Source organism: Tilletiopsis washingtonensis (assembly GCF_003144115.1).
Source record: "Tilletiopsis washingtonensis strain MCA 4186 unplaced genomic scaffold FA09scaffold_20, whole genome shotgun sequence".
In the NCBI taxonomy this organism is placed as follows: Eukaryota; Fungi; Basidiomycota; class Exobasidiomycetes; order Entylomatales; genus Tilletiopsis; species Tilletiopsis washingtonensis.
Window position 1 is genome coordinate 356,669 of NW_020312017.1, and position 22,137 is coordinate 378,805.

Here is a 22,137-nt window from a genome sequence, read left to right on the forward strand (position 1 = left end):
AGCAGCAGGCGTGCCGAGGCGGCCGCTGGGGCCGGGGCGCGCACGTGAGGCGAGCCTCGACGCTCAGGGGCCGCCGCGCCGCGAGTTTGCCCCCTGACAGCCGCTGCCACCTTGAGGAGCACTCAGCTGCGCCCAGCAGCAGAGAGAGAGCTCGATCAAGCCACACAAATGCTTCAGCCCGCGCCTCCATTTGCTGGTGGCGCGCCCGCCATGAGCACGCCATTGCAGGCAGAGAGAGATCGAGCGGAGGTTCGTGCAGCTCGCCGCACGGCAAGCATGCTCTGTCGGGCGTCAGATGAGCGACGCAAGGGGCGCAATTGTGAGGGCAGCAAGAGGTATAAGAGGAGAGAGAGAGAGATCAGAGGCGAGTGTACGAGAAGGGTACACCTGCCTGCAACCCACGCCGCACTCCCTACCGTCAGCCCGTCCTCACGCGAAGCGCGCCACAAGCCTCTCTCGCCGCGGCCTCTCCCACGCCGAGCATGTCTGTGTCGCCTGCTGCGCCGTCGTCGGCGCCTTCTGTGCGCAACACGCGCACCGCTGAAGCCGAGCACAAGGCGCAAGAGGCGCTGGAGAAGCACAAGGCAGACGAGGCGGGCTTCATCGTGCATGAACGCAGCGTACGTGCCCTCACCCTTCTCTTTCCTCCCGCTCTCCGTCTTCCCGCTCGACTAACGCACCGCACAGGCAGACGGCGCCATCCTCAACGCCGAGTCGTCGCTCTCCACCCTCAGCACGCTCCTCACGCCCCTCTCCTCGCTCTTCCTGCGCAATCGCCACGCGCCGCCTGCCCCTTGCTCCTCTTTACAACTCTCCATCTCCGCCGCTGCTCGCGCTCTGCTGCGCTCCCGCGCCGACGGCGCAGCGCTGCAGGCGGACTGCACGCTGCAGCTGCGCCAGCTGGGCGCGATGCCGCAGCACGACGTCGTGGCGGTGCTGGAGTGCGCGGGCAACCGCAGGCGCGAGATGGCGCGCCCCGAGCGGGGCGAGAGCAGCGAGGGCATCCAGTGGGGCGCGGGTGCCGTGGGCAATGTGGCGTGGCGCGGTGAGTTGTGTTTTCGCGGAGGGGGGGGGGGCTAGCTTGCTGCTCCTGAGAAGAAGCGAAGCTGATAAGGGGTTGAGGGGGGCAGGAGTGAGGCTGTTTGATCTGCTCCGCCTCCTCGGGCTCCATCTCGACGCACTTGACGACGCGTCTTCACTGCGCTTCGAAGGCCTGCATCTGCACCTCCTCTCCTCGCAGGCGCTCTTCGGCGCCTCTCTCCCCCTCGCTGCGCTTGCGCCGCAGCACCTCGTGGCCACGCACGCCAACGACGAGGCACTGCCTCGTGTGCACGGCGGCGCGCTGCGCGCCGTGCTGCCCGGCGTCGTCGGCGCGCGCTGGATCAAGTGGCTGCGCGCACTGCACGTTGACGTCGTGCCGGAGGCGTCGGCGCCGATGCGCGACGACTACAAGATGCTCTGCCCGCCGGCGGGGCTGGCGGAGAGACAGCGGAGCGAGTGGCTGGCGCGCATGTCGGGAGCGCAGATGGACGGCGAGATGAGAAGGCGCCTCATGCTTGAACAGCCGGCACTGATGAGCGTGGGCATTGGGAGCGCCGTGGTGACGCCGCGAGAGGGCGAGGTCGTGGATGTGCATGGCGAGATTCGAGGCTATGCTGTGCCCGCAAACGGTGCGTCCCCCCCCCCCCACCCTGTCATTCCTCTCCTGCCACTTCTTTTTGCCAACGTCTAATCGGCGTACACAAAACCAGGCCAGGCAATCCAATCCGTCTCGCTGCTCTTCCTCGCTCTCCCCGCCACGACGCCGCCCTCCTCCTCGCTCTCCCGCACGCACCTGCGCCAGCTGGCGGCCGCGCGGCCCGCGCACGAGTGGCGCGCCGCGCAGCTGCTCGGCTCGCCGGCGGCGGCGCAAGACGTGGGCGGCGGCACGTGGGGATGGACGCTTTGGCGCGCCAGCGTCAAGCCGCTGCTGCGGCCTGCGCGACGACGAGGAGAGGCGCGAGGGAAGGAAGAGGCATGGGCGGTGGTGGTACGAGCCTGTGAGTTGCACGCCCTGCCTGACCTCTCTGCGAAACACCGTAGATTAGGCGGAGGACTGCACGCTGAAACCCGATCTGTTCGTTCCGTGGGGGGCGCCTTCCGATACAAAACAGCGACGAGCGAGGCGCGGCAGGAGCAGGAATCGCCGTACAATGTCCGAGGCTTCGCCAATCGCAGCTGGCCCGTCGTGCGCATCAGCGTCGCAAGTTGAGCGCGCGCGCGGGGTGAGAGGCGAGGGGGGTGCGAGGGCAAGCATAGAAATACAACACACTGCTGTGACAAGCGCTACAGAGCCGGGCGCTGAGAGAGAGAGAGAGATGAACGGGGGGGGGGGGGAGGACCAAAAGTGCTCCAAGTCCCGCCGTCTCGCCCACTACTTCACTGTGTCGCCCCCACTCCCCTCTGGAAGCCCACCAGGCGCAGCCTGCGCGCGTCGGCGGGATGCTCGAGCGCCACGTTTGCGCGCACGAGAAACGCGGCAAGGGCGGCGGGATACTTGCGGCTGTCGACGTACGGCTCGGCGGGCGTGTCCCACGCGCTGTTCATCAACGACTGTTCTCCCTCGCGGCGCGGGGGGGGGGGGGGGGGGGGGGCGCGAGAAGGGGGCGTCAGCCAGGCCGCCGCACGGGGGAGGGGAAGAGGGGCGAAGGGCAAAAAGACACGCACGTCGAGTAGGGCACGCAGTTGGGCGCGCGAGCGCGCCGAGGCGTCGGAGAAGAGACGGTTCGACGTGGCGATGAGGGCGTTGAGGAGGACGCCTAGGTCGCTTTCTACGAGCTGCAGCTTCTGCTTGAGGGCACTGCTCTCGAGTAGGTTGTACGATGGGCCAGCGAGGTAAGGCGCAGCGCAAAAGTGGAGTGAGTGGGGAAGATGCGAAAGCTAGAGAATGGAGAGGGGGGGGCAACGTACGCAGCTACCTCATCAGCGCCCATCTCCCGCTCTCGCTGCTCCTCCATCTCCCGGCGGCGCTGCAGGCCTAGCTGCACGTCGGACAAGTCGGAGAGGAGCTTGCGATCGCTTTGGAAGAGAGAGAGAGAGAGGACAAAAGAGGTGCAGCGGCGGGGTCAGCTTGTGCGTTCTCTGCCCTGCCGCTTCATGTCTCGAGACCCCTTCCCCCAATGCAGGCCCTCTGCCCCCCCCCGGCACCGTTCTCCCACTCAGAGGAAGCCCCATCTCGCTGGGGCGCTCCCTGTCCCCCTTTTTGCTTCCAGCACGGGGCCAGCAGACAATCAAAAACACTCACGCATCCAGCCCGCACGCCTCGCGCTCCACTTCCCGCCGCAGCGCCTCCAGCGCCTCGTCGTACTGCTGCACACTCTGCAGCAGGCACGCTCGCGCGTCGAGCAGCTGGGCCAGCTTGCTTTGCGGAGGTGGCAGCGCGGCTAAATCTGTGGGGGGAAGGGGAGGATAAAGGCGGCGTGGCTTCTTCAGCGCCCATTTCTGCGCTTGTGATGCCCCCGCTGCGGGCGAAGCGCGCGCGAGCAGGAGGAAAGGCACCCAAACTCACCGGTCTCGAGCAGCGCCAGTTCATGGTCCAGCTTCCGCAGTTGCAACTGTCGCGGTTGTGCTTCGCGTCAGCCTTTTTCTCGCTTGGGGGCTCTCCTCTCCTCTCTCTCTCTCCTCTCAAGCGCGAGAGGAGCAAGCAAAGCGCACGAAAAAGCAAGCCCACTCACTTCCTTCTGCCTCAACTGGCGCTCCTGCGTCTCTTGCTCTGCCTCCTCTGGCGGCGGCGCTTCCACGGGCTCCTCGTCGCCCAGCTGCAGCAGAATCTGTGTTGCATCCATCTCGCGCATCAGCTCTCTTGCCGCAGCCGCAAGCCGCAGCAGCAACAATGCCCAGCGCCAAACCAAACTCACCGTGCGTATGCGTCTCCACTCGGCATCGTTGCGCACACGCGCCTCTTGCAGCAGCTGCATCATCTCTTCTGTCTCTTCCTCCTGCTCATCTCCCGCCGGCGCCTTGCCCACGCCCTTGGCTTCGCGTTCCCGTCGCTCCGCCTCTTTGAGCGCCAGCGGCCTGAGGCGCGCGAGGAGATCGGCCGAGGCCTGCGAGGCGTTTGCAAAGGAGGGTGGCAGGAGGCCTGCGAGCGGTGGTGCAGCGGCAGCGGCAGCGGCAGAGGTGGAGGCTTGCGCCTGCACTTCTTGTCGTGCAGACGTCGAGGCGGAGGCGCGTGCGGCGTTGAGTGTGGCCATGATGAAAGAGAGCAAAGGGTGGCGGAGGGGTGGAGGAAGAGAGACAAGCGAGCTTGACGCCGCGCGTGTGTTGCTCTCGCAGCGAAAGCGCGTCGCGGCGCGCTCTCCGCCTCCGCCACCGCGCCGCCGCCGCGCGGCGCGCCGCCTCGACCTGCACGCTGCCTGCACGCTGGCCACTCTCCCTGCCTGCGCCTGCTGCTGTGCCGCTCTCGTCTTCGCGCCGAAGCGCTCGGCGGGTCCACGTCGGGCGCAGCTGATCAGCTCGCGCCTGCACCCGACGTCGGCGTGCGGGTGCAGGCCGCCCCCCCATTCGCTGTCAGCACACGTTCACGACGCAAGAGCTAGACATGGAATGCATGCAACGCAAGGCCGCAGGGGAGATGTGCGGCCTATTGAGGGTGGTATGTGCTGTGGGATCATCGGCGCAGCGGCGACGGCCAGCCGGGTGCGCAGACGAGCGACTGCTGCACGTGGCGTGTCGCGGGGAGGACGCAGCTGCTGCGCGCGCGGGGCAAGAGCTCCACCCGAGGACGGCCCTTGAAGATCTCGCCTGGGCCGGGGGCGACTGGCCGACATGTCCCTCATCGTCGGCGCGACTCAAACGCATAGCGCTCCGCACGCGCATCGAGGGCCGCCTGCATCTCCGCCGCAGCACGCTGGCCGGCGCGGCGCACCGAGTGTTCGTCTACATGTGCCTGCGGCGCTCCCTCTTGGCCGGGAAACACGGCGTGCAGCGGAGGCGTGGCGAGTGCGCCGAGCGCCTGCTGCTGATGCTGATGCTCCTGCTGACCATTCGGCGCGGCAGCACGCGACGAAGCAGCCTCGCCACCGCCGCCTTCGCGAGCCGACTCGAAGCTATCCTCATCCTCCGTGCCCGCACCCACGCCCGCAGCAGCCGCCATGTGCGCGTGCAGGCCTCGGCTCGACGACGAAGCCTCGGGTGCCGAAGAGGCATACGGGCCCCAGACGAAGCCTCCAGGCATCGAGGCGCGCTGGCCGCGTTGGGCTGCGCCGTAGTGCATCGCATGCTGTTGAGGGTGATGATGGTAGGCGCCTTGAAGGAACTCTTCGGCCGGCGGGCGCATGAAGGAAGTACTCGCGCTTGCATCGCTAGGCTCGACATCCATGGGCACCGCGCCGCCGCGCTCGCGCTCGTGGCGCGCCACGTCGTGGTGCGACTCGGCGTTGCGGCGCCGCGAGGAGGAGGAGGAGGCATCGGAGCGGATGGCGCCGCCGCCGTGGCGGATTGTGTGTTGGGCGCGCCAGTATGCCGCCACGCGCTCGCTCTGGCCTCGTGATGTCGGAGAGGAAGGAGCACCGCCGCCGCCTTCCTCTTCATCCTGCCATCCTGCCGCAGCATCCGCTCCTGCCGCACTCGTCCTGCCCTCGCCGCCTGCGCCGCCTCCGCCTGTGCTGCCGCGTGGATGCCGACGTTCCATGCGGTGCAAGCCATGATGACTTGGTCCGCCTCCCACGCCAGCCGCAGCAGCCACAGCTCTTGCCGCCTCGCTGGACCGATGTCTCGCATCGCGGCTTTCCGTCGTGCCCGACGCGGCAATCTGCTCGAGCGAGGCAATGGCGCGCTGCACCTCGGGCATCAGCACGCCATACTCTCGGCTCGCCTCGCCGTCCTCCCTGTACACGTCGTGCAGAAAGTCGCGCAGCTTGCCGACGCCGTCGCCGCTGTAGACGCAGAAGGCACTGCGCTGGTGATCGTTGAAGTCCTGGGCGCGTCCACGCGCGAGTCAGCACCTCTCGACGCACTCCTCTTCCTGCCTGCCACTCACCTCTGGCGGATCGCGACACATCTCCTGCAGCTCGGGCCGTCGGAAGGCCGGAATGCCCGTCAGGCTGAGATGCGTGAGCTTGAGCAGACGCTGCAGCAGCCAAAAGACGGCCGGCACGCTGATGTTCTCGCAGTAGCTGAGATGCACGCGCTCGAGACTCGTGTGGCGGTCGACGAGACTGTAGATGGCCTGGTCGGTGATGTTCGACACCTGTTGCGTTACGGGCCAGTGTTCAGCAGGAGAAGGCGAGAGAGAGAGAGAGAGAGAGGCTCTGCAGAAGCTGTGCGAAAAGCCAGTGCACCAAGACTCACTCGCACGAGGCCAATGCGCCGCAGCTTTGGCAGATTCGCCGCCAGCTCAAACACACTGACGTCCGTCAGCTGCGGACAGCAGGCGAGGTCGATGTAGCGCAGCCGAGTGCAGGCGCGTGCCAGGTGCGAGACGGCGCGGTCGGTGATGCTGCAGAGATGGGCCGAGGTCAGCAGTCTGGACAGTAGCACGAGTGCCAGCGCCACCGCACGAGTCTCTCCGTCGCACTCACTTGCTGACGTGTCCGAGATGCAGGTAGTGCAGGTTCTTGCCCAGCTTGGCAATGCTGTACACGGCATCGTCCGTCAGCCGCGTGCACTTTGCAAGGATGAGGTTCTTGATGCGCGGCACGTGCGTCACGATGCCCTCGATGGCGGCGTCGGAGATGGTGCTGCAGTTGGTGATGTCGAGGATGCGCAGATGGTCGAACGTGCGCGGCGGCGCCAGGTGCGTCATGGTGGGCGAGGGCATGGGCAGCGTCGCGGTGCGCGGAAAGAGGCCGTCGCCGGAGGAGGCATGACGCAGCGTCAGATGCCCAGCGGCCATGCCGCCGACGGGCGACGTGCCGCGCGACGCAGGCGCCGACTCGATGCCTCCCCAGCCCGTCTGATGCAGCGCCGACGGGCCCGTGCGCAGCGTGTTCTGAAAGACGGAGTTGGGCGCGGGGAACGCCAGGTCGGTGAGGGCGCCGCAGTGCGCCAGCCGCAGCTCGCGGATGTGGAAGGCGCGGCGCCACAGCTCGCGCACGGAAATGTCGGAGATGAGCGCACAGCCCGCCACGTCGACCTCGAGCAGCACGGGACAGTGCATCGTCAGTGCCGCAAAGGCCTCGTCGCCAATGCCCACGCAGCCGCACAGCTTGACGCGCCGCAGCAACGTGCACGTCTTTGCCAGCGCCGCCACGGCACCCGACGTCACCTTGGCACAGCCGCTGAGGTTGAGCCCTTGCAGGCGCGCGCACGTCTTGTACAGCATCTCAATCGCGCTGTCCTCGAGCTGCACCAGGTCGGTCAGGTCGGCAGCGACGATGCCGCGCAGATGTTGCAGCGCCTCGACGATGGCGTCGTTGCTCAGCGCCTTGCAGCCCGCCAGCGCCAGGCGCTCGAGGCGATGGCAGACGCGAAACGGCAGAAAGTGCTCGTCGCGCACGTCGTTGACGATGCCGGCAAAGCTGAGGCGGCGCACAAAGCTGGCGTACTCAAACGTCGTGTCGGGCGCCTCGAGGACGTGGGTGAAGAGCTCCAGCGTGTCCATGTTGGGGAACGCCGGCCGGTGCCAGAGCAGCTCGACGCCGCACAGACACCACGCCTTGCAGACGAGCAGGCAGCGGAAAAGATCGGCAGGCCGATGTGCCACGTATTTGAAGATGTGCAGCAGAATCTCGTGTGGCAGCTCTGAGGGCGACGGCGACGGCTCGTAGTCTGCCGCGGCGCTGCTGCCTTCTGCATCCATCATGCTCGAGCCCGACGTCTGGGGCGAGACGGCAAGCACGTCTGCGGCACTGCGCGCCTTGATGGTGTTGCGCCGCGACGAGAGGCGGAAGGGCGCCGAGCTGAAGTCGTCTGCAAAGTCTGCCGCATCGTCGTCGTCGTCATCGTCGGCGCCGCTCTGCGACGTGCTGGAGGGCGACGGCGGCGGGTGCGAGGTGCGGCGACGCGCGGCGGCACTGCCACTGCCGCCGCCGCCATGTGCAGACGACGAGTGCCGGCTCGACACGGGCCCCGAGCTGGGTGCGGGCGAGGGCGTCTGCGAGCTCGGCCCGGCGCCGTCGGCGGCGGTGAGGCGCGCCATGCGAGCAGCGCGGGGGCACGGCGCGGCGGGCGCCAGAGGTGAGAGGGCGCGGAAGACTTGCCGAGGTGCACGCTCGCGGCGAGTGCTGGCAGTGGTGGTGAGACACGGCGAGCTCGCTGTGCCGCGAGGGGTGCGCCTGTGCAGTCGGCGAGGCGCGGCGCGGCGCTCACGCAGACGGGCAGGCCGACGCCGACGCGCCAGAGGGCGCAGCGGAGCGTGCGGCGGCGATGCGCGCGGCGGCGACGTGGGCCGCTCGAGGCGGGCGCGCGGGAGGAGCGAGCTCAGCTCCGGCCAGCAGGAGAGGGCCGCGCGTTGGGAGCTGGAGGAGCGTGCGCGGCGGGCGGAGCGGCGAGCGGCGGGCGATAAGGGGCGGCAGAGGTGCGAGCCGCGGCGGAGGTGCAGGGCGAGAGCAGCAGCTGATAGAGGCTGAGGAGTGAGCGAGGAGTCGCAGCTGCGCGTTGCGGGTGCTGGAGGTGTGAGGGTGACGCTGTGATGCTCGTCTCCGCACCCCGATGCCTCGCTGCTGGCCCCTGCTCGATGGCGCGCGACGGGCAAAGGCGCGTCGCCAGCGCCGCCGCGCGCGCCAAGCTGGCGGTGTGCCGCTGGCGCTGCGCCGAGCGGTCGGTGTCGCTGCAGCTTCGTGTGCGCTTCTCTGCGGGTGCACGGCAACGCCGCACCACGCTCAGCCCTCGCTGCCATGCGCCCGGGGCGTCGGCTGACGAGCGTGCCCAGGCCCTGCTCCTGCTCGCAGCCACCTCAGCCAAGCTCCTGCGATCAGCCAAGCTTGACGCGTGCGCTGCGCCGAGCCGAGCACGCAGCCCTTTGCGGCGACGAGGCGCCGTGTGCGGCAGCATGCCATGTGGAGTAGCAGCGTGCCTGGCATGCCCGATTGTCCTCTTTGGCGCCCCATCCAGCCAGCCTCACACGCACCCTGCACGCCCGCGATCGGCTCTGCAGCAGCAAGACAGCATTCTGATAGCAAACGCTTGCCAGCGTGTCCAGCGAGGCGAGGCTGCTGCCTGGCTGGTGGGAGAGAGCAGAGGCGGGGGCAGCCCGCGTGATGAGACGTCGACGGCGCGGCAGCGTGGGAGCGGCGGTCCCGCGAATTCAAAAAGCCGAGTACAAGCTGCGCGGCCCGGAGTTGTATCGCTGTATTCGCCTTCAGCTCGCCCTTGCGCGGCGGCCGTCGCATCGCCAGCCGCCGCCGTCGCTCGCGCGATTTTCACCCCGACCGCGACTCCCTCCCCCTCAGCAACGCCCGGCGCGCCCCATCCAGCTCCAGCCGCGAGCAGCCTCCAGGTGGCAGTCCGCCTCGGCCGTGCCTCCACTTGAGCTCGGCCTCGCCGCCCAGCACACGCCCCGCATACATACCCGCATCTCAGCAGCCATGAGCGGCATGGCATCGACGCCGAGCCTCGACGGCGCCGCAGCGGCGCTGCTGTACGAGGCGCAGCAGCAGCAGCAGCAGCAGCAGCAGCAGCAGCACACGGCCGCCGCCGCCGCCGCCGCCGCCGTGGAGCAGCAGGCGGCCGACGAGGCCAAGGCGGCGCGCCGCGAGCGCAAGAAGCGCAAGGCCGCCGCCGCCGGACTCAGCGACGACCCCGAGGAGGAGGCGCGCGCCGAGGCAAAGGCGGCCAAGCGTGCGGCCAAGGAGGCGCGCCGGGCCATGCGCGCGGCCCAGGCGGGCGAGGCAGGCGAGGCTCCCATGGCGCCGCCGCCGTCGGCAAAGACGCTCGAGAAGGCGGCGCGCAAGGCTGCCCGGCATGCCGAACGCGTGGCGCGCAAGGAGGAGAAGGCCCATGCCAAGCTGGCACGGCGGCAGCAAGAGCAGGAGCAGGAGCAGCTGCAGCACGAGCAGCTGCAGCACGAGCAGCAGGAGCTGCAGGAGCACGATCAGCAGCAGCAGCAGCTCGACGAGCAGCAGGCACAGCAGTACGCCGAGCTCGAGGCGGCGGCCGCTGCTGGCCATCCCGGCGAGCTGCTCGAGCACATGCACCACGACGAGGACGACGACGAGGCCAAGCGTCTCAAGATGGAGCAGGAGCAGCAGCTCAACGAGGAGCAGATGCATGCCGCCGACGTCGCTGCTGCCGCGGCAGCCAGCGCGCCGCAGCACGGCGCCTTCCCGCCGGCCTTCTTCCCGGACGCCACGGTCGCCACGCACGAGGGCGAGGAGCTGGCGGAGCAGCACCAGATGGCAGAGGCGCCTCTCGAGGTGCCACAAGTCCCTGCGCCGCAGCGTGCGGCGCTGCGCAACCCCTTCCTGGCGCGCGCCGCTGCCGCTGCCGCGCCGCCGCAGCCCGTGGCGCCGGCGCTGGGCCTCGATGCCTCGCAGTTCCCGCCCGGCTTCGACTTTGCCGCCATGGCGAGCTACCTGGCGCGCTCGGCGAACAGCCATCAGGCGCCGCAGGCCGTGCCTGGTCCCTCGTCCGAGAGCGCCGGCGCCGTCGAGGCAGCCAGTGCCAGCCAGGCCAGCCTGCTGCAGGCCATCGCCGACATTACCTCTGCTCCCAACTACCTTCCTCCTCCTCCGCCGCCCCCCGCACCCGCCCGGCGTCCCATGCCCGGCGACGGCGAGGCGCCGCGTGCCGTGCGCCCGTCGGGCAAGCGCAGCAGCGTGCTCATCCGTGCCTCCAAGGAGGCCACCATCGAGGATGCCGCAGGCCTCACGCACGAGGCCATGCTGTGCGAGAAGCTCTACGAGCCGCAGCAACTCAAGTGGCTGCGCGAGGCGTACGGCCTCACGTGGAAGACGGGACGCTACAGCAAGACGGAGGACGACGCGCTCGACGAGGCCATCGAGGTGTTCAAGGCGGTCAGTCTGTCTCCCGTGCGACTTGTGCGTGCTGGTACTGACAACGAACAACCTCGATAGACGCACAACATGACTGCCGAGGACATGCAGTCGTTCCTCTCCAGTCGCCGCGCCGACCAGGCCGAGCTCTACACCGACTTCTTCCTGCAGCTTGGTGAGTAGGCGCGTGTCACACGAGTTGGTCATCGCGGAGCACGCTGCTCACGACTCCTTCCCCCCGCTCTTCGCCCAGGCCGCAAGCTGGGCGACCGCCCGCAGCGCAACCTGCGCACGCATGTCATCCAGCGCTTCCATCCCGATGCCGGCGGCGGACCGTGGACGGAGGAGGAGACGGCCAATCTGATGAAGTGCGTCCGCTTGCGGCGATCGGACTGCGACGATGCTGACACGTCTCCCCCTCACAGCGCCGTCGAGGAGCACGGCCGCGTGTGGACGAAGATCGGCAAGATTGTCGGGCGCGTGCCGCGCGACTGCAAGGTCAAGTGGGAGCGCGAGACGGTGCCGGGCGGTGCCGGGCGCAACAAGGGCATGTGGAGCAAGGAGGAGGTGACGAAGCTGCGCGAGGCAGTCATGGCTGCAGCAGAAGAGCACAACCTCGACCCGCATGGCACTGGCCTGCCGTGGAACCAGATCTCGGCCGTCGTCGGCACGCGCACGGCACTGCAGTGCATGAAGAGCTGGTGAGTGAGATGGAGTCAAGGGCGGCGGCGCCTCTGCAGCTTGCTGACGGCCTTGCACCAGGAACATTGCCAGCGCTGCAGAGCGCCGCATGGCTGCCGGCGTGCACCCCAACTGGATGGGCGATCGCGACAACTACGCGCTGCTGAAGCGGTGAGCAGAACACGCGTGTCCCACGCCTTCGCATCCCCAGCTCACGCACTTCCGCCACAGCCTCTACAAGCAGGAGGACGCAATGCGCCTCGACGACGAGACGGCCGTGCGCTGGGCCGAGGTGGCCGACGACGAGTTCATCTGGGACTCGCTCAGCATGCAGCGCTACTACCGCTACCTGCGCGAGAAGTACGTCGACACGTGCGACCCGCCGCCGCAGGGCTTCAAGGGTGAGTCGCAGGCATTGCAGAGGCGCGCCGTCGCAGAGCCATGCAGCTGAGACGCATGCTTGGCAGCCACGCTCGACACCATCTGGCCCGTCGTGGAGCGCAAGCATCAAGAGTGGGTCGCCTCGGGCAGCCAGGTGCACGACCTCGATGCCAGTCGCAAGCGTCAAAAGCGCCTCGTCGATGCGCGCCACAAGCTCTCAGCCGACGGCTCGGCGGCCAAGAAGGCCAAGCCGTCGAAGCGAGCCGAGCGGCAGCAGGCGCGCGACAACGACGTCATTGAGAGTGACGAGGAGGTCGACTCGGCGGCTGCGGCGGCTCAGCAGCAGCAGCAGCAGGAACAACAGGAGATGATGATGCATCATGAGATGGAGGGACAGGAGGTGGAGCAACAGCACGAGCAGCTCGATGTCGATGCTCAACAGCAACACGACTACGAAGCACAGCAGCACGAGCTGGGCGAGGCGCAGGCGCAGCAGGAGTACGACGAGGCGCAGCATCAACACGGACTCGACGGCCAAGAGCTGGGCGAGGTGCAGCCGCAGGAGTACGACGAGACGCAGGCGGGCCTGGAGGAGCCTCAGGCGCTGGACATGGGCGAGCAGGAGGCGCTGCAGCACGATGGAGACGCCGCCCACCTCGCCGACGCATCGATGCACGACGTCGGCGCAGAGCAGATGCTGCACCACGACGACGCGATGCTGCACGAGCAGGCGCAGTACGACGAGCAGCAGTACGATGCGGCGGCGGCGGCGGCGGCGGCGGCGGCGGCGCAGGAGCAGTACGTGGATGAGAACGGCCTGCCCCTCGTCGTCGATGAGCAAGGCCAGGCGCTGCACCACGACGAACATGCACCGCTCGAGGCGCCGGCCGAGTACGAGATGCAAGACGTGCAGCAGCTGCCGCCGATGGGCGACGAGATGCAGTATGAGGAGCAGCAGATGCAGCAACAGCAGCCGCTGCAGGAGGGCGCAGAGGAGGAGAGCAGCGATAGCTCGGACAGCTCGGACGAGAGCAGCGACGACGAGGAGTAAGACCGAGGGGCGTAGCTCGCTTCCCAGACTTCGCAACCACGGCCTCTCGGTCGCCGGACTGGCCTCTTCCTCTCCTGTTACTTTGCCTTCTCTCTCCCGACGGCGATGCTGCTGTGACGAAAGCTGCCACGCCTAGCTCTGCACGCGTCTGTACAGTACAAGCATAATACGATTGGCCATCATTCCCTGATGCGAGCGTGAGGAGGAGCGAAAGGCAGGAGCAAGCCGGGGGGGGGGGGGCGAGGGCGCGGTGAATACAAAGCAAGGCACGGCCGAGGCTGTAGTGGAGACTACAACGGCGCCTCCCGCGGCTTGTACACTGACACCGCCACGCCCGAGGCGCGTGGCGCGCGGCGTGCATGGCAAGACACAGGCGGCGTGCGGCGGCCGTGTTGCCGCGCCCTGCATGAGGTTTGTCGCCGGCCGGCGCGGGCGCGGGTGCGGGCAGGGGCTGATCCTGCCGGTCCGCTGCCGCTGCTCTCCTGCCTGCGCCTGCCTGCGCCTGCCGCGCCGCGCCGCGCTGCCGCTCTCCGCCGCCGAGGCGATGGCGGCGCCTCCCGCTCGCTCCCTTCTTTCCCTCCAGCATCCCGATCCGATCCCTCCCTCAGCGCAGCTCACCGCACCCCGCCGCTCCTTCTTCTTCTCACGCTCGTCGCGCGCCTCTCCTCGCCGTCTCGCACGCCTCTCTTCGCGCGCAGGACACTGGCCTCCGCCTGGCTTCGCGCCTCCTTTCCTCGCGGCGCACGCGACCTCACGCCGCATCCGCATCGGCGCAGTCTCGCCATGCGCTTCTTTGCCGCCACGGCCGCCGCACTGGCGCTCGGTGCCACTTGGGCGTCCGCCTCGGCTGGTGCCTCTTCGCCCGTGCCAGCAGCGCACATGCGGCGCCTGCGCTCCTCTGCGCCTTCGCTCGTCGAGCGCGAGCCGCCGAGCCGCATCGTGGCGCGCCAGCAGAACACCTCGCCCACCGCCACGCTGCAGGCGACGGACGACGTGCAGGCGCAGATCGTCGCGCTGGCGGCCAGCGACCCCATCGGCGCCGCACGCATGGCCGACTCGCTCGAGAACGTCTATGCCTACGTCAACGGCGGCAATCCCGTCGGCGCGCTCATCAGCAACGACGGCGATGCAGATGCGGCAGAGAGCGAGCAGTGGCCGTGGAATCGCGGACGCAACATCACCTACGTCAACAATGCCGTCGCCGTGCCCGGCACAATCAACGGCGCGGCGGCGCCGGAGAATGAGGAGGGCTGGACCGCCCTGCCGCAGCTGGAGGGCTTTGATCTGAACCGCACGTGGGTCGTCAAGGAGACTGCTACACAGGTGCGTGCGCGGGAGCGATGTGCTTGCGTGTGTTCTGCTGCGCGCAGAGCCCAGCTGATACCTACTTGCGCGCGCAGCCGTTCTACATCACCTCGGGCTGGCAGCAGCGGGCGAGCACCATCAAGCGCGCCGTGCTCGTCTTTCCGGGCAAGGTGAGCAGCGCAGAGGGGCGCAATCGCCCACGACTGCCGCGTCTGACAGCCGCATCTGCGCAGCCTCGCGACTCGTGGAAGTACGCCAGCCTGGTGCGCAACGCGCTCAACGTCGCCGTGGCCAACGGCGTGGCCGACGGCACGACCCCCGTCGTCGTCGACGATATCATTGTGATCAGCGTGGCGTGGCTGAACCAGTGGGACCAGCAATACGGCGCCGCGCTGTCCACCGACCTCGTCTTCCACGGCTCCACGTGGCAGTCGGGCGGCTACAGCCGCTCGCCCAAGCTCACGACCAGCGTCACGACGTACGAGGTGCTCGACGCGATGATGGACTGGCTCTTCGACACCAAGAACTTTCCCGCGCTCACCTCCGTCGCCGTCGGCGGCCACTCGATGGGCGGGCAGGCGGCGATGCGCTACTCGCTGCTCAAAAAGGCAAAGTACTACGACGACAACATGTACTTCTGGATCGGCAATCCCGGCTCGTGGGCCTGGCTCACCGACTCGCGGCCGCTGGCCAACTCGAGCTGTGACGCGACGTACGACTCGTGGCAGTACGGCCTGGGCGGCAACCAGACGCGCGTGACCAAGTACGCGCGCAAGGACGTCGTGGCGAACCGCACGGCGGTGACGAAGCGCTTCGAGGGGCGCAACGTGCACTACGCGCTCGCGCTGCTCGACAATGGCCCGGGCGACACGCACTGCCAGGCGCTGCGGCAGGGCGGCAACCACTTGGACCGCGGCTGCCAGTTCATCATGGCGTACGGCGATGCCTTTCCGGCCAAGCACACGGCCAACTTTGTCGCCAATGCCTCGCATCAGGACTACGCCATGCTCTCGGCCAACAGCACGCTGCAGCATCTCTTTGCCGACGGCTACTCGACACGCAACCCCAACGTCACCGACCTTGAGAATCCGGGCGACAAGGTGAAGAATGACACGGGCCCCGTGAAGAATCCGCCGCCGCGCGCATTCGCCACGCCGGTGCACAAGATCATCAGCTATGCCCTCCTCGGCGGCAGCGTCGCGGGCGTGATTCTGGCCTTCCTGCTCCTCCCCTGCATCTTCCCCGCCAACACGGCGGTGCTGGAGCAGGAGGCATGGGAGCAGGAGGCCAAGCGCAAGCTGCTGTAGAACACAAAACAATGCGTGCGATGGCTTTTTCTCCTCCTCTCTCTCTCTCTCGCCGACTCGCGCCGTCACTCTTACGTCGACCCCTCGCCTCTCTCTCTCTTTGCACGACCCTCTCTCTCACTTGCGCCCTCGACGCCGAACCCTCTCTCACGCAGCATGTCTCCCTCGTCTTCTTCTCCCCATATACCAGCGCCCACCCACGTCTTTGCGCGCGCGTCTGTAACGCGTGTGGACCCTCTCACGTCTTCGGCCGCAGTCGAAGCGCTCTTACAGCACACTTCTCTTGCCCCTCTCCTCTCCCCCATTCGCTTCACATACTCCCCTCTACCCTTGCTCTTGCCGCCTCTCGCTGGCCGGTCCCGCGCGGTGGCGAAGCGAGCTAGGGCGAGCGCGCGCGATTCACGGAGTACACTCAGACTCAGACTCTCTCTCTCTCTGACGCGGAAGCAATGCATCTCTGCGATGCATCCTCGGCCAACGAAGCGAGGCAGCGATGCGGCGGCGCGCCAGGGCGCACGCTGGGCAGGACGCGGCAGAGAGAGGTGAACGTGCTCCCACGCGCATAAGGGTCCGAGGCAGCCCCCAGCCTGTAGCCCCGCTTCAAGTTCGCGCGCGGCGCGGCGCGGCGGGTGATGAGCTGAGCCGATCTCCACATCTCCCCCCGCTTGTCTCCGCACCCTCACCTCTCCTCGGGCAAGATGAAGTTTCTCTCCCTCCTCCCCTTTCTCGCGCTCTGCGCATCCGCCTCTCCTCTCCATGCGCCCTTCCGCCGCGCCTTCCACCCCGTCGTGCTCTGGCACGGCCTGGGCGACAGCGCCTACTCGGAGGGCATGCTCTCCCTCGCCGCCTCTCTGCGCGATGCCTTCCCGGGCATCTTTGTCCATCTCGTCCACCTCGCCGACGACCTGGCGGCCGACCAGCGCGCCGGCTTCTTCGGCGACACGACGCAGCAGGTGAACGCGGCGTGTGAGCAGTTAAAGCAGGTCAAGGAACTGCAGGGCGGCTTTGATGCCGTGGGCTTCAGCCAGGGAGGCCAGCTGCTGCGCGCCGTCGTGCAGCGCTGCGAGGGCGTGCAGGTGCGCAACTTGGTCACGTTTGGCAGCCAGGTGAGTTGCTTGTCGCCGCGCTTCTGAGAGCCATCATGCAAGGATGGAGAGCAGCCCCAACAATGGGAGCAAGAAAGTGAAGGGGGGGGGGGGGATCCACGCAGAGACAGGTGTGGTGTGCTTGTTTGCCATGAAGGCAGTGGGCCGATGGCGCCTTTTTGCTGCCCCCCCCTCATTGGAGTTCCTCCCCAGACGCAAGCTTGCTACGGCTCATGCCCTCGCAGCGCTTGCGTGGCCGGCGGGTGTGGGGGGGAGCAGAAAGGGGGGCTGGACGACAGGAATTTGGAGGAGGCGCAAAGTGGGCGCCCAGCTCCCCCACTCGGCGAAAAGCTGCTCTTGCTGTCTTCTCTTTGCGCTCAGGGCATCACCACACTTTTCTTGCTTCGCCGTGCCTTCGTGTGCCTGGTGGGGCTTTGCGGGGGGCCTCTTTCCTGTCCCCTTTCGCTGACATCTCTCCTGCACGCAAACTACCAGCACATGGGCATCTCCGACTTCCCCGCCTGCAAGCCGGCGGACCTGCTCTGCCGGCTGGCCGAGGGCGCGCTGCGCGGCGGCGTGTACTCCGACTATGCGCAGACGCACCTCGTCTCGGCGCAGTACTATCGCGACCCCACGTCCGTCGCGGGCTATGCGCGCTACCTCGCGACGAACCACTTCATCGCCGACATCAACAATGAACGCGAGCGCAAGGGCGAGTACAAGGAGAGAATGCAGGCGTTGGAGAGCTTTGTGATGCTGTGAGTGTGTTTGCGTCCCACACTGGCACGGTGAGCGCAGGAAAGAGAGCAGCGCTGATCGAGGAACACTTGGTGGTGCTTAGCATGTTCGACAAGGACATCACCGTCGAGCCGAAGCAGTCGTCCTGGTTTGCCTCGTATCCCATCGCCAACGCCTCTTCCTCCACGCTCGCGCATGATCCCGCGCTGGAGCCGACGCCGCTGCGGCAGAGCGTCATCTACACGGAGGACCGCCTCGGGCTGCAGAGCATCGACAAGCGTGGCGGCCTGCTGCTGGAGCTGTGCCGCGGTGTGCACATGCAGATCGACGAGGCATGCCAGCGCCTCGTGTTTGGCAAATACAGTGCGTTTGTCGTCGTCGCCTCCCCCCCTCCTCCTCCTCCCCCCTTGCTCCCCTGGCTCACACCTTGCGCCCCGTCCAAAGTCGGCACCTCGCCCCCCTCGCGCCTCCTCCCCGGCGCGCTGCGCCGCCGCTGGGCGCGCGCCCTGTACGCCACGCTGGGCCTGCGCGGCGCCGCACTGCCCACCGAGGCACACGCGGCGCTGCTCCTCGCGCTCGCGGCGCTGCTGCAGGCGCTTGTGGTGTGTGCGGCGGCGGTGCGGCGCAGGATGTTCGGCGCGATTCGCCTTGCGTAGGTCTGCTATGCTACCCTGGCGTGGAGCGGAGAGGGGAGAAAAGGGAGTGAATGTATATATCCAAAGGTCGCTGGAAATCAGACTCGATCGATTCGCCCTCTCTCCTAGCCTGCTGCCTCGCGTGTTAGCATGTGTGCTTCTTCTCTCAGTCATGCCTTCCCAGTCCTGAGTCAACAAGGAGCGCACGCTGGGACAGGGGGGCCGTCTAGGGTCGGTGGACGGCCATGAGTGGGACTCACAGCTGCGGGGAGACACCCTCACTTCTGCCCTCGTGCGAGACGAAGGCCAGCCGAGGAGAGGCGGAGGGCTCACGCGAGCGGCGGCGGCGCCGCGGCGGCGCGCGCCGCGCGCGCGGTCGCCGTCGGCTGCGGCGCTACCGGTACGCGCGGCATCTTCTTGACCTCCACCACTCAGCCTCTCACCTCCCTCGCGCCCTCTGCCTTGCCCACTGCCCCGCGCGCCGCCTCTTTGCTGCCTGCTTCAGTCGCGCGCTGCATTCGCCAGGCACTGCGAGACACGTATACCTCGCGCAAAGCCCAGCTTCATACCCACTTGCGGCTTGCCGACCGCCGCGCCACCTCTGTCGCAGCCCGCCGCGGCCTCCTTCCAGCGGGCACCCTCTGCCGCCGCATTCCTTCTTCCATCGCCTGCTCGTCTCTGCCGCCAGCTAGCACGGAGGACTGCACTGAGAGACCCTGGCACACGCCGGCGCAGCGCGTCTCTCTCTCTCTCGCCGAGTCGCAGGGCTCTTCTACCCCGCACTGCGCCGGCGCGCGCACAGCTGTGCTGCACAATGCTGTCCGATCTTGACCGGTGAGAGTCGCAGCACACTGGACGCTTCATTCCTCGCACACCATACAATGTCCATCGCTCATGCACTCCATGTCTGCGATTGCAGTCAAATAGAGCAGCTCTCGCGCTGCGAGCCCATCTCCGAGGCGCAGGTGCGCACCCTCTGTCTCAAGGCGCGCGAGATTCTCGTCGAGGAGGCCAATGTGCAGCACGTCGATGCGCCCGTGACGATCTGCGGCGACATCCACGGCCAGTTCTGGGACCTCATGGAGCTCTTTCGCGTGGGCGGCATGTGCCCGCAGACGCAGTATCTCTTCATGGGTGAGTCCTAGTCGCGTGAAGAGGCAGTGCGAGCACCTTGGCGCTGTGCGGCCGGCGCATCCTCCGCCTCACCGTGGAGCATCCGCTGAGTCTGGCAACGCTCCATCAGGTGACTTCGTCGACCGTGGCTTCTACAGCGTCGAGACCTTCCTCCTCCTGCTGGCGTACAAAGTCCGCTATCCGGACCGCATCACGCTCATCCGCGGCAACCACGAGTCGCGGCAGATCACGCAGGTGTACGGCTTCTACGACGAGTGTGCGCGCAAGTACGGCAGCGCAAACGTGTGGCGCTACTGCTGCGAGGTGTTCGACTATCTGGCTCTGGGCGCCGTGGTGGATGGCAGAGTGTTCTGCGTGCATGGTGGCCTGTCGCCGAATGTGGGGTCGATTGATCAGGTGAGTGCATCTGGCTGCGGGAGACGAGAGATGCCAAGCGGACGGCGGCATCGGGCGTTTGAGACGGAGATGTGCAGGAGGCCGGGCGAGCAGGCACTGCTTGGGCAGCTGCGTCTGCGCAAGCAATGGGCGAGGGGTGCGATGTCGAGGCACGGACAGCGGCGAGAGCGAGGGCGTCGGCGAGCAAGGGCTTCATCCTTGCCTGCGATTGCCGTCTGCCTTGCACCCTGCCCGCTCCTCGGTGCAATCGAAGGCGACACACACAGGGCTGACTTTGCCCGTGCTCTTGCCCACGGCACTGCAGATCCGGCAAATCGATCGCAAGCAAGAGGTGCCGCACGACGGCGCCATGTGTGATTTGCTCTGGTCCGATCCGGACGGTGAGTGGTCGTAGCCTTTCCAGAGTCGCCGCTGTCTCCGCCCTATTGCCCTGTCGCTGAGCCAAGCTTGGCGCCCTTTCCCCCCTCACAGAGATCCAGGGCTGGGGCATGTCGCCCCGCGGCGCCGGCTATCTCTTCGGTGCCGACGTGGCGCTGCAGTTCGCGCATGCAAACGGCCTCGATCTCATCGCCCGCGCGCATCAGCTCGTGCTCGAGGGCTACAAGCTCATGTTTGAAAACACCATCGTGACGGTGTGGAGCGCGCCCAACTACTGCTATCGCTGCGGCAACGTGGCCAGCATCCTCAAGCTGGACGAGGCACTGAACTCGAAGTACGAGACGTTTGACGCCGCGGCGCAGGAGAGTGAGTTGGCCGAGGATCTCGTGCAAGCTTGGCGATGGTGGCCATCGTGTGCCCGACCGCTCATCCTCTGTCCTCTGCAGGCCAGTCCATCCCCGCAAAACGCACGACGCCAGAGTACTTTCTCTAGTCTCTTCCTCGGGGCCTTGCTCTCTCCCCTCTTCGTTGCTTCTCGCTCTGCCTCACATTGTAACACTAGACGACTGCCTCCCTCTCAGCCACTGTATGCCATGCAACCTTTGCGCTCTCATTCGCTCTCTCCCGGCAGCACGCGCGCGAGGCGCAGAGTCTGCTGCGAGTCGTCCAGGCTTGGCTCGTCCAGTAGCCGCACTGCCACCTCCTTTGCCATCGCCTCATCCAGGCGTTTCCAGCTCTCGCTCTCCTCGCCAGGCGGCACGCCCGGAAAGTCAAAGTCCTGCACGGCCGGCACCGCTGCCTGCTCCTCAGTTGTTGCCGTCGTGCCGGCACGCAGCGCCACTGGCAGAGCGCCAAAGCGAATGGATGAGCACTCTTCAATCGTCGCGCGACTGGTGGGCGAGTGAAGAGCTAGCAGCACGACGATGCGCTGGGAGATATGCATGCGGAACTGTTGTGCGGGCCCGGTCCGAGCAGCGTGTGAGCATGGCGTGGTGAGGATGATCTGCCAGCCTTTTGCTGCACACGCCCGGAGAAACTCACCTGAGCGCACTCAACGAGCACCAAGCACTCTTGCAGCTCGTGCGCCATGACCGCGCCTGCCACACTGCCCAGCAAGACGACGCAGCGGCGCAGGCGGCGCAGCTGCATCGCTGCGAACGCCGGAGGCGCCGAGGCATCGCTGCCGCGCAGGTCGACGAGACAGTCTTGCAGGTCGAAGAGATGCACGTCGGCCCCCGGAGCGATGGCAGCGAGCTCGAGGCATGTCAAGTGCTCGCGCGTCCGAGCCGAGAGACTGAGATGCGCGCTAGACGAGGACGCCGCGGTGGAGACGCCATCGCACTGCGGCTGCGGCACGACGGTCTGTGGCGTCTCTGCGCTCGATGCCTTGGCAGCAGCTGCCTTGGCAGGCGCCTTGCGCCGAAAGGCAAAGCCCGTCGGCGGCGCCAATGCCGCACGCTTGCGGGTCAGCAAGGCCGTGCATTCCCGCAGGCGAGCTTCGTGAGACGCACGGTCGCGCGCGGGAAGGGCCTCGGTGACGGCGTCGAGGGCGTGCCGGGCGTCTGTGATGCGTGTCAGGAGCGAAGGGAGGGCGTCGGCGGAGGGGCAGGCCTCGATGGCGCTGCTGAGCGCGGCGAGCCGAGAGGTGAAGGAGTCGTAGAAGGAAGAGGCGACGCCGGCGGAAGTGGAAGAGGAAGCGCCGAGTGAAGAGGTCGACGCCATGCCGGGCGAGCCTTGCTGCGTACTGCTGCCAAGGGTCCGCGGTGTTCACTGGCGAGCGACGCTACTTGCCTGTGCTTGAAGACCGAAGGCTTGACTTTGAGGGCGTGGTCGGGACGGATGAGCTGGCGGTGCGGCGCACCACTTCGTTCCTCGCTCGCCGTTCCCACGGACGCGCTAAGCGTGTTGCTCTCTCGCTCTCGCGCCGCTCCCGGCAGAGCACGCGGCGCGCGCCATCAGCCGTTCCCGGACGATGCTGCGAGGGCACGCGGAGACTTGACGGCATGACAGTGAAGAGACAGCGTCGAACTCAAGCACCGCTCTGCGTAGAGATCGCAGGCACGACACAGTGAGAGAGCCTTGGTGCTGTGGCGCTGCCAGCCAAGCCAGGGGCAACGGCCGCTCGCCCAGCAG

At 67.4% G+C, this 22,137-nt stretch overlaps 8 protein-coding genes across 8 annotated transcripts; 5 read left to right on the forward strand and 3 right to left on the reverse strand.

Moving 5' to 3' along the window:
- Positions 1-323: 323 nt before the first annotated feature.
- On the forward strand, positions 324-2,277 carry FA09DRAFT_362551 (molybdopterin binding oxidoreductase). The gene is made up of 5 exons (XM_025745487.1): positions 324-620; positions 688-1,045; positions 1,131-1,670; positions 1,752-2,039; positions 2,154-2,277. Exons 1-5 carry the CDS (start codon positions 483-485, stop codon positions 2,249-2,251), a joined length of 1,422 nt encoding a protein of 473 aa, XP_025596161.1. The 5' UTR covers positions 324-482; the 3' UTR covers positions 2,252-2,277.
- Positions 2,108-4,261, reverse strand: FA09DRAFT_331825 (hypothetical protein). Its single transcript, XM_025743195.1, has 7 exons — positions 3,897-4,261; positions 3,714-3,809; positions 3,548-3,593; positions 3,284-3,428; positions 2,950-3,057; positions 2,707-2,839; positions 2,108-2,592 (listed from the first exon to the last, which is right to left on the reverse strand). The coding sequence occupies exons 1-7, from the start codon at positions 4,230-4,232 to the stop codon at positions 2,419-2,421; spliced, it is 1,038 nt and encodes a 345-aa protein (XP_025596162.1). The 5' UTR covers positions 4,233-4,261; the 3' UTR covers positions 2,108-2,418.
- Positions 4,262-4,813: 552 nt separating this feature from the next.
- On the reverse strand, positions 4,814-8,119 carry FA09DRAFT_340819 (RNI-like protein; the record flags this gene model as incomplete). Its single annotated transcript, XM_025744359.1, has 4 exons — positions 4,814-5,956; positions 6,020-6,229; positions 6,331-6,478; positions 6,561-8,119. 4 exons carry the CDS (start codon positions 8,117-8,119, stop codon positions 4,814-4,816), a joined length of 3,060 nt encoding a protein of 1,019 aa, XP_025596163.1.
- Positions 8,120-9,474: 1,355 nt separating this feature from the next.
- On the forward strand, positions 9,475-12,185 carry FA09DRAFT_129072 (hypothetical protein). The gene is made up of 7 exons (XM_025739073.1): positions 9,475-9,611; positions 9,693-10,934; positions 10,995-11,088; positions 11,167-11,281; positions 11,339-11,614; positions 11,676-11,765; positions 11,826-12,185. The coding sequence occupies exons 1-7, from the start codon at positions 9,507-9,509 to the stop codon at positions 12,043-12,045; spliced, it is 2,142 nt and encodes a 713-aa protein (XP_025596164.1). The 5' UTR covers positions 9,475-9,506; the 3' UTR covers positions 12,046-12,185.
- A 1,452-nt stretch (positions 12,186-13,637) lies between these two features.
- On the forward strand, positions 13,638-16,076 carry FA09DRAFT_331826 (hypothetical protein). The gene is made up of 3 exons (XM_025743196.1): positions 13,638-14,349; positions 14,427-14,501; positions 14,565-16,076. Exons 1-3 carry the CDS (start codon positions 13,810-13,812, stop codon positions 15,636-15,638), a joined length of 1,689 nt encoding a protein of 562 aa, XP_025596165.1. The 5' UTR covers positions 13,638-13,809; the 3' UTR covers positions 15,639-16,076.
- Positions 16,077-16,274: 198 nt separating this feature from the next.
- Positions 16,275-18,215, forward strand: FA09DRAFT_331827 (alpha/beta-hydrolase). Its single transcript, XM_025743197.1, has 4 exons — positions 16,275-16,744; positions 17,219-17,481; positions 17,565-17,824; positions 17,906-18,215. The coding sequence occupies exons 1-4, from the start codon at positions 16,337-16,339 to the stop codon at positions 18,115-18,117; spliced, it is 1,143 nt and encodes a 380-aa protein (XP_025596166.1). The 5' UTR covers positions 16,275-16,336; the 3' UTR covers positions 18,118-18,215.
- Positions 18,216-18,523: 308 nt separating this feature from the next.
- On the forward strand, positions 18,524-20,613 carry FA09DRAFT_311633 (putative serine/threonine protein phosphatase 4 catalytic subunit). The gene is made up of 6 exons (XM_025740671.1): positions 18,524-18,930; positions 19,016-19,230; positions 19,340-19,626; positions 19,931-20,006; positions 20,098-20,370; positions 20,451-20,613. Exons 1-6 carry the CDS (start codon positions 18,911-18,913, stop codon positions 20,495-20,497), a joined length of 918 nt encoding a protein of 305 aa, XP_025596167.1. The 5' UTR covers positions 18,524-18,910; the 3' UTR covers positions 20,498-20,613.
- FA09DRAFT_331828 (hypothetical protein) lies at positions 20,504-22,055 on the reverse strand. The gene is made up of 2 exons (XM_025743198.1): positions 21,046-22,055; positions 20,504-20,953 (listed from the first exon to the last, which is right to left on the reverse strand). The coding sequence occupies exons 1-2, from the start codon at positions 21,724-21,726 to the stop codon at positions 20,615-20,617; spliced, it is 1,020 nt and encodes a 339-aa protein (XP_025596168.1). The 5' UTR covers positions 21,727-22,055; the 3' UTR covers positions 20,504-20,614.
- Between the last annotated feature and the right edge of the window lie 82 nt (positions 22,056-22,137).

What these genes read in the sequence shown, in the direction of transcription:
- FA09DRAFT_129072 (XM_025739073.1), top strand. Translation starts at nt 9,507, where the DNA reads ATGAGCGGCATGGCATCGACGCCGAGCCTCGACGGCGCCGCAGCGGCG. An exon ending in AGCAGCAGCAGCACACGGCC is followed by an intron (nt 9,612 to 9,692) that starts GCCGCCGCCGCC and finishes AAGAAGCGCAAG; the next exon opens with GCCGCCGCCGCCGGACTCAG. An exon ending in CCATCGAGGTGTTCAAGGCG is followed by an intron (nt 10,935 to 10,994) that starts GTCAGTCTGTCT and finishes CAACCTCGATAG; the next exon opens with ACGCACAACATGACTGCCGA.
- FA09DRAFT_331827 (XM_025743197.1), top strand. Translation starts at nt 16,337, where the DNA reads ATGAAGTTTCTCTCCCTCCTCCCCTTTCTCGCGCTCTGCGCATCCGCC. An exon ending in TGGTCACGTTTGGCAGCCAG is followed by an intron (nt 16,745 to 17,218) that starts GTGAGTTGCTTG and finishes GCAAACTACCAG; the next exon opens with CACATGGGCATCTCCGACTT. An exon ending in TTGGAGAGCTTTGTGATGCT is followed by an intron (nt 17,482 to 17,564) that starts GTGAGTGTGTTT and finishes GGTGGTGCTTAG; the next exon opens with CATGTTCGACAAGGACATCA.
- FA09DRAFT_311633 (XM_025740671.1), top strand. Translation starts at nt 18,911, where the DNA reads ATGCTGTCCGATCTTGACCG. An exon ending in ATGCTGTCCGATCTTGACCG is followed by an intron (nt 18,931 to 19,015) that starts GTGAGAGTCGCA and finishes CTGCGATTGCAG; the next exon opens with TCAAATAGAGCAGCTCTCGC. An exon ending in GACGCAGTATCTCTTCATGG is followed by an intron (nt 19,231 to 19,339) that starts GTGAGTCCTAGT and finishes ACGCTCCATCAG; the next exon opens with GTGACTTCGTCGACCGTGGC.
- FA09DRAFT_331828 (XM_025743198.1), bottom strand. Translation starts at nt 21,726, where the DNA reads ATGGCGTCGACCTCTTCACTCGGCGCTTCCTCTTCCACTTCCGCCGGC. An exon ending in TGCTCGTTGAGTGCGCTCAG is followed by an intron (nt 20,954 to 21,045) that starts GTGAGTTTCTCC and finishes CCCGCACAACAG; the next exon opens with TTCCGCATGCATATCTCCCA.
- FA09DRAFT_362551 (XM_025745487.1), top strand. Translation starts at nt 483, where the DNA reads ATGTCTGTGTCGCCTGCTGCGCCGTCGTCGGCGCCTTCTGTGCGCAAC. An exon ending in GGGCAATGTGGCGTGGCGCG is followed by an intron (nt 1,046 to 1,130) that starts GTGAGTTGTGTT and finishes TGAGGGGGGCAG; the next exon opens with GAGTGAGGCTGTTTGATCTG. An exon ending in CTATGCTGTGCCCGCAAACG is followed by an intron (nt 1,671 to 1,751) that starts GTGCGTCCCCCC and finishes ACACAAAACCAG; the next exon opens with GCCAGGCAATCCAATCCGTC.
- FA09DRAFT_331825 (XM_025743195.1), bottom strand. Translation starts at nt 4,232, where the DNA reads ATGGCCACACTCAACGCCGCACGCGCCTCCGCCTCGACGTCTGCACGA. An exon ending in ACTGGCGCTGCTCGAGACCG is followed by an intron (nt 3,429 to 3,547) that starts GTGAGTTTGGGT and finishes TTCCCCCCACAG; the next exon opens with ATTTAGCCGCGCTGCCACCT. An exon ending in AACTGCGTGCCCTACTCGAC is followed by an intron (nt 2,593 to 2,706) that starts GTGCGTGTCTTT and finishes GAGGGAGAACAG; the next exon opens with TCGTTGATGAACAGCGCGTG.
- FA09DRAFT_331826 (XM_025743196.1), top strand. Translation starts at nt 13,810, where the DNA reads ATGCGCTTCTTTGCCGCCACGGCCGCCGCACTGGCGCTCGGTGCCACT. An exon ending in TCAAGGAGACTGCTACACAG is followed by an intron (nt 14,350 to 14,426) that starts GTGCGTGCGCGG and finishes TTGCGCGCGCAG; the next exon opens with CCGTTCTACATCACCTCGGG. An exon ending in TGCTCGTCTTTCCGGGCAAG is followed by an intron (nt 14,502 to 14,564) that starts GTGAGCAGCGCA and finishes GCATCTGCGCAG; the next exon opens with CCTCGCGACTCGTGGAAGTA.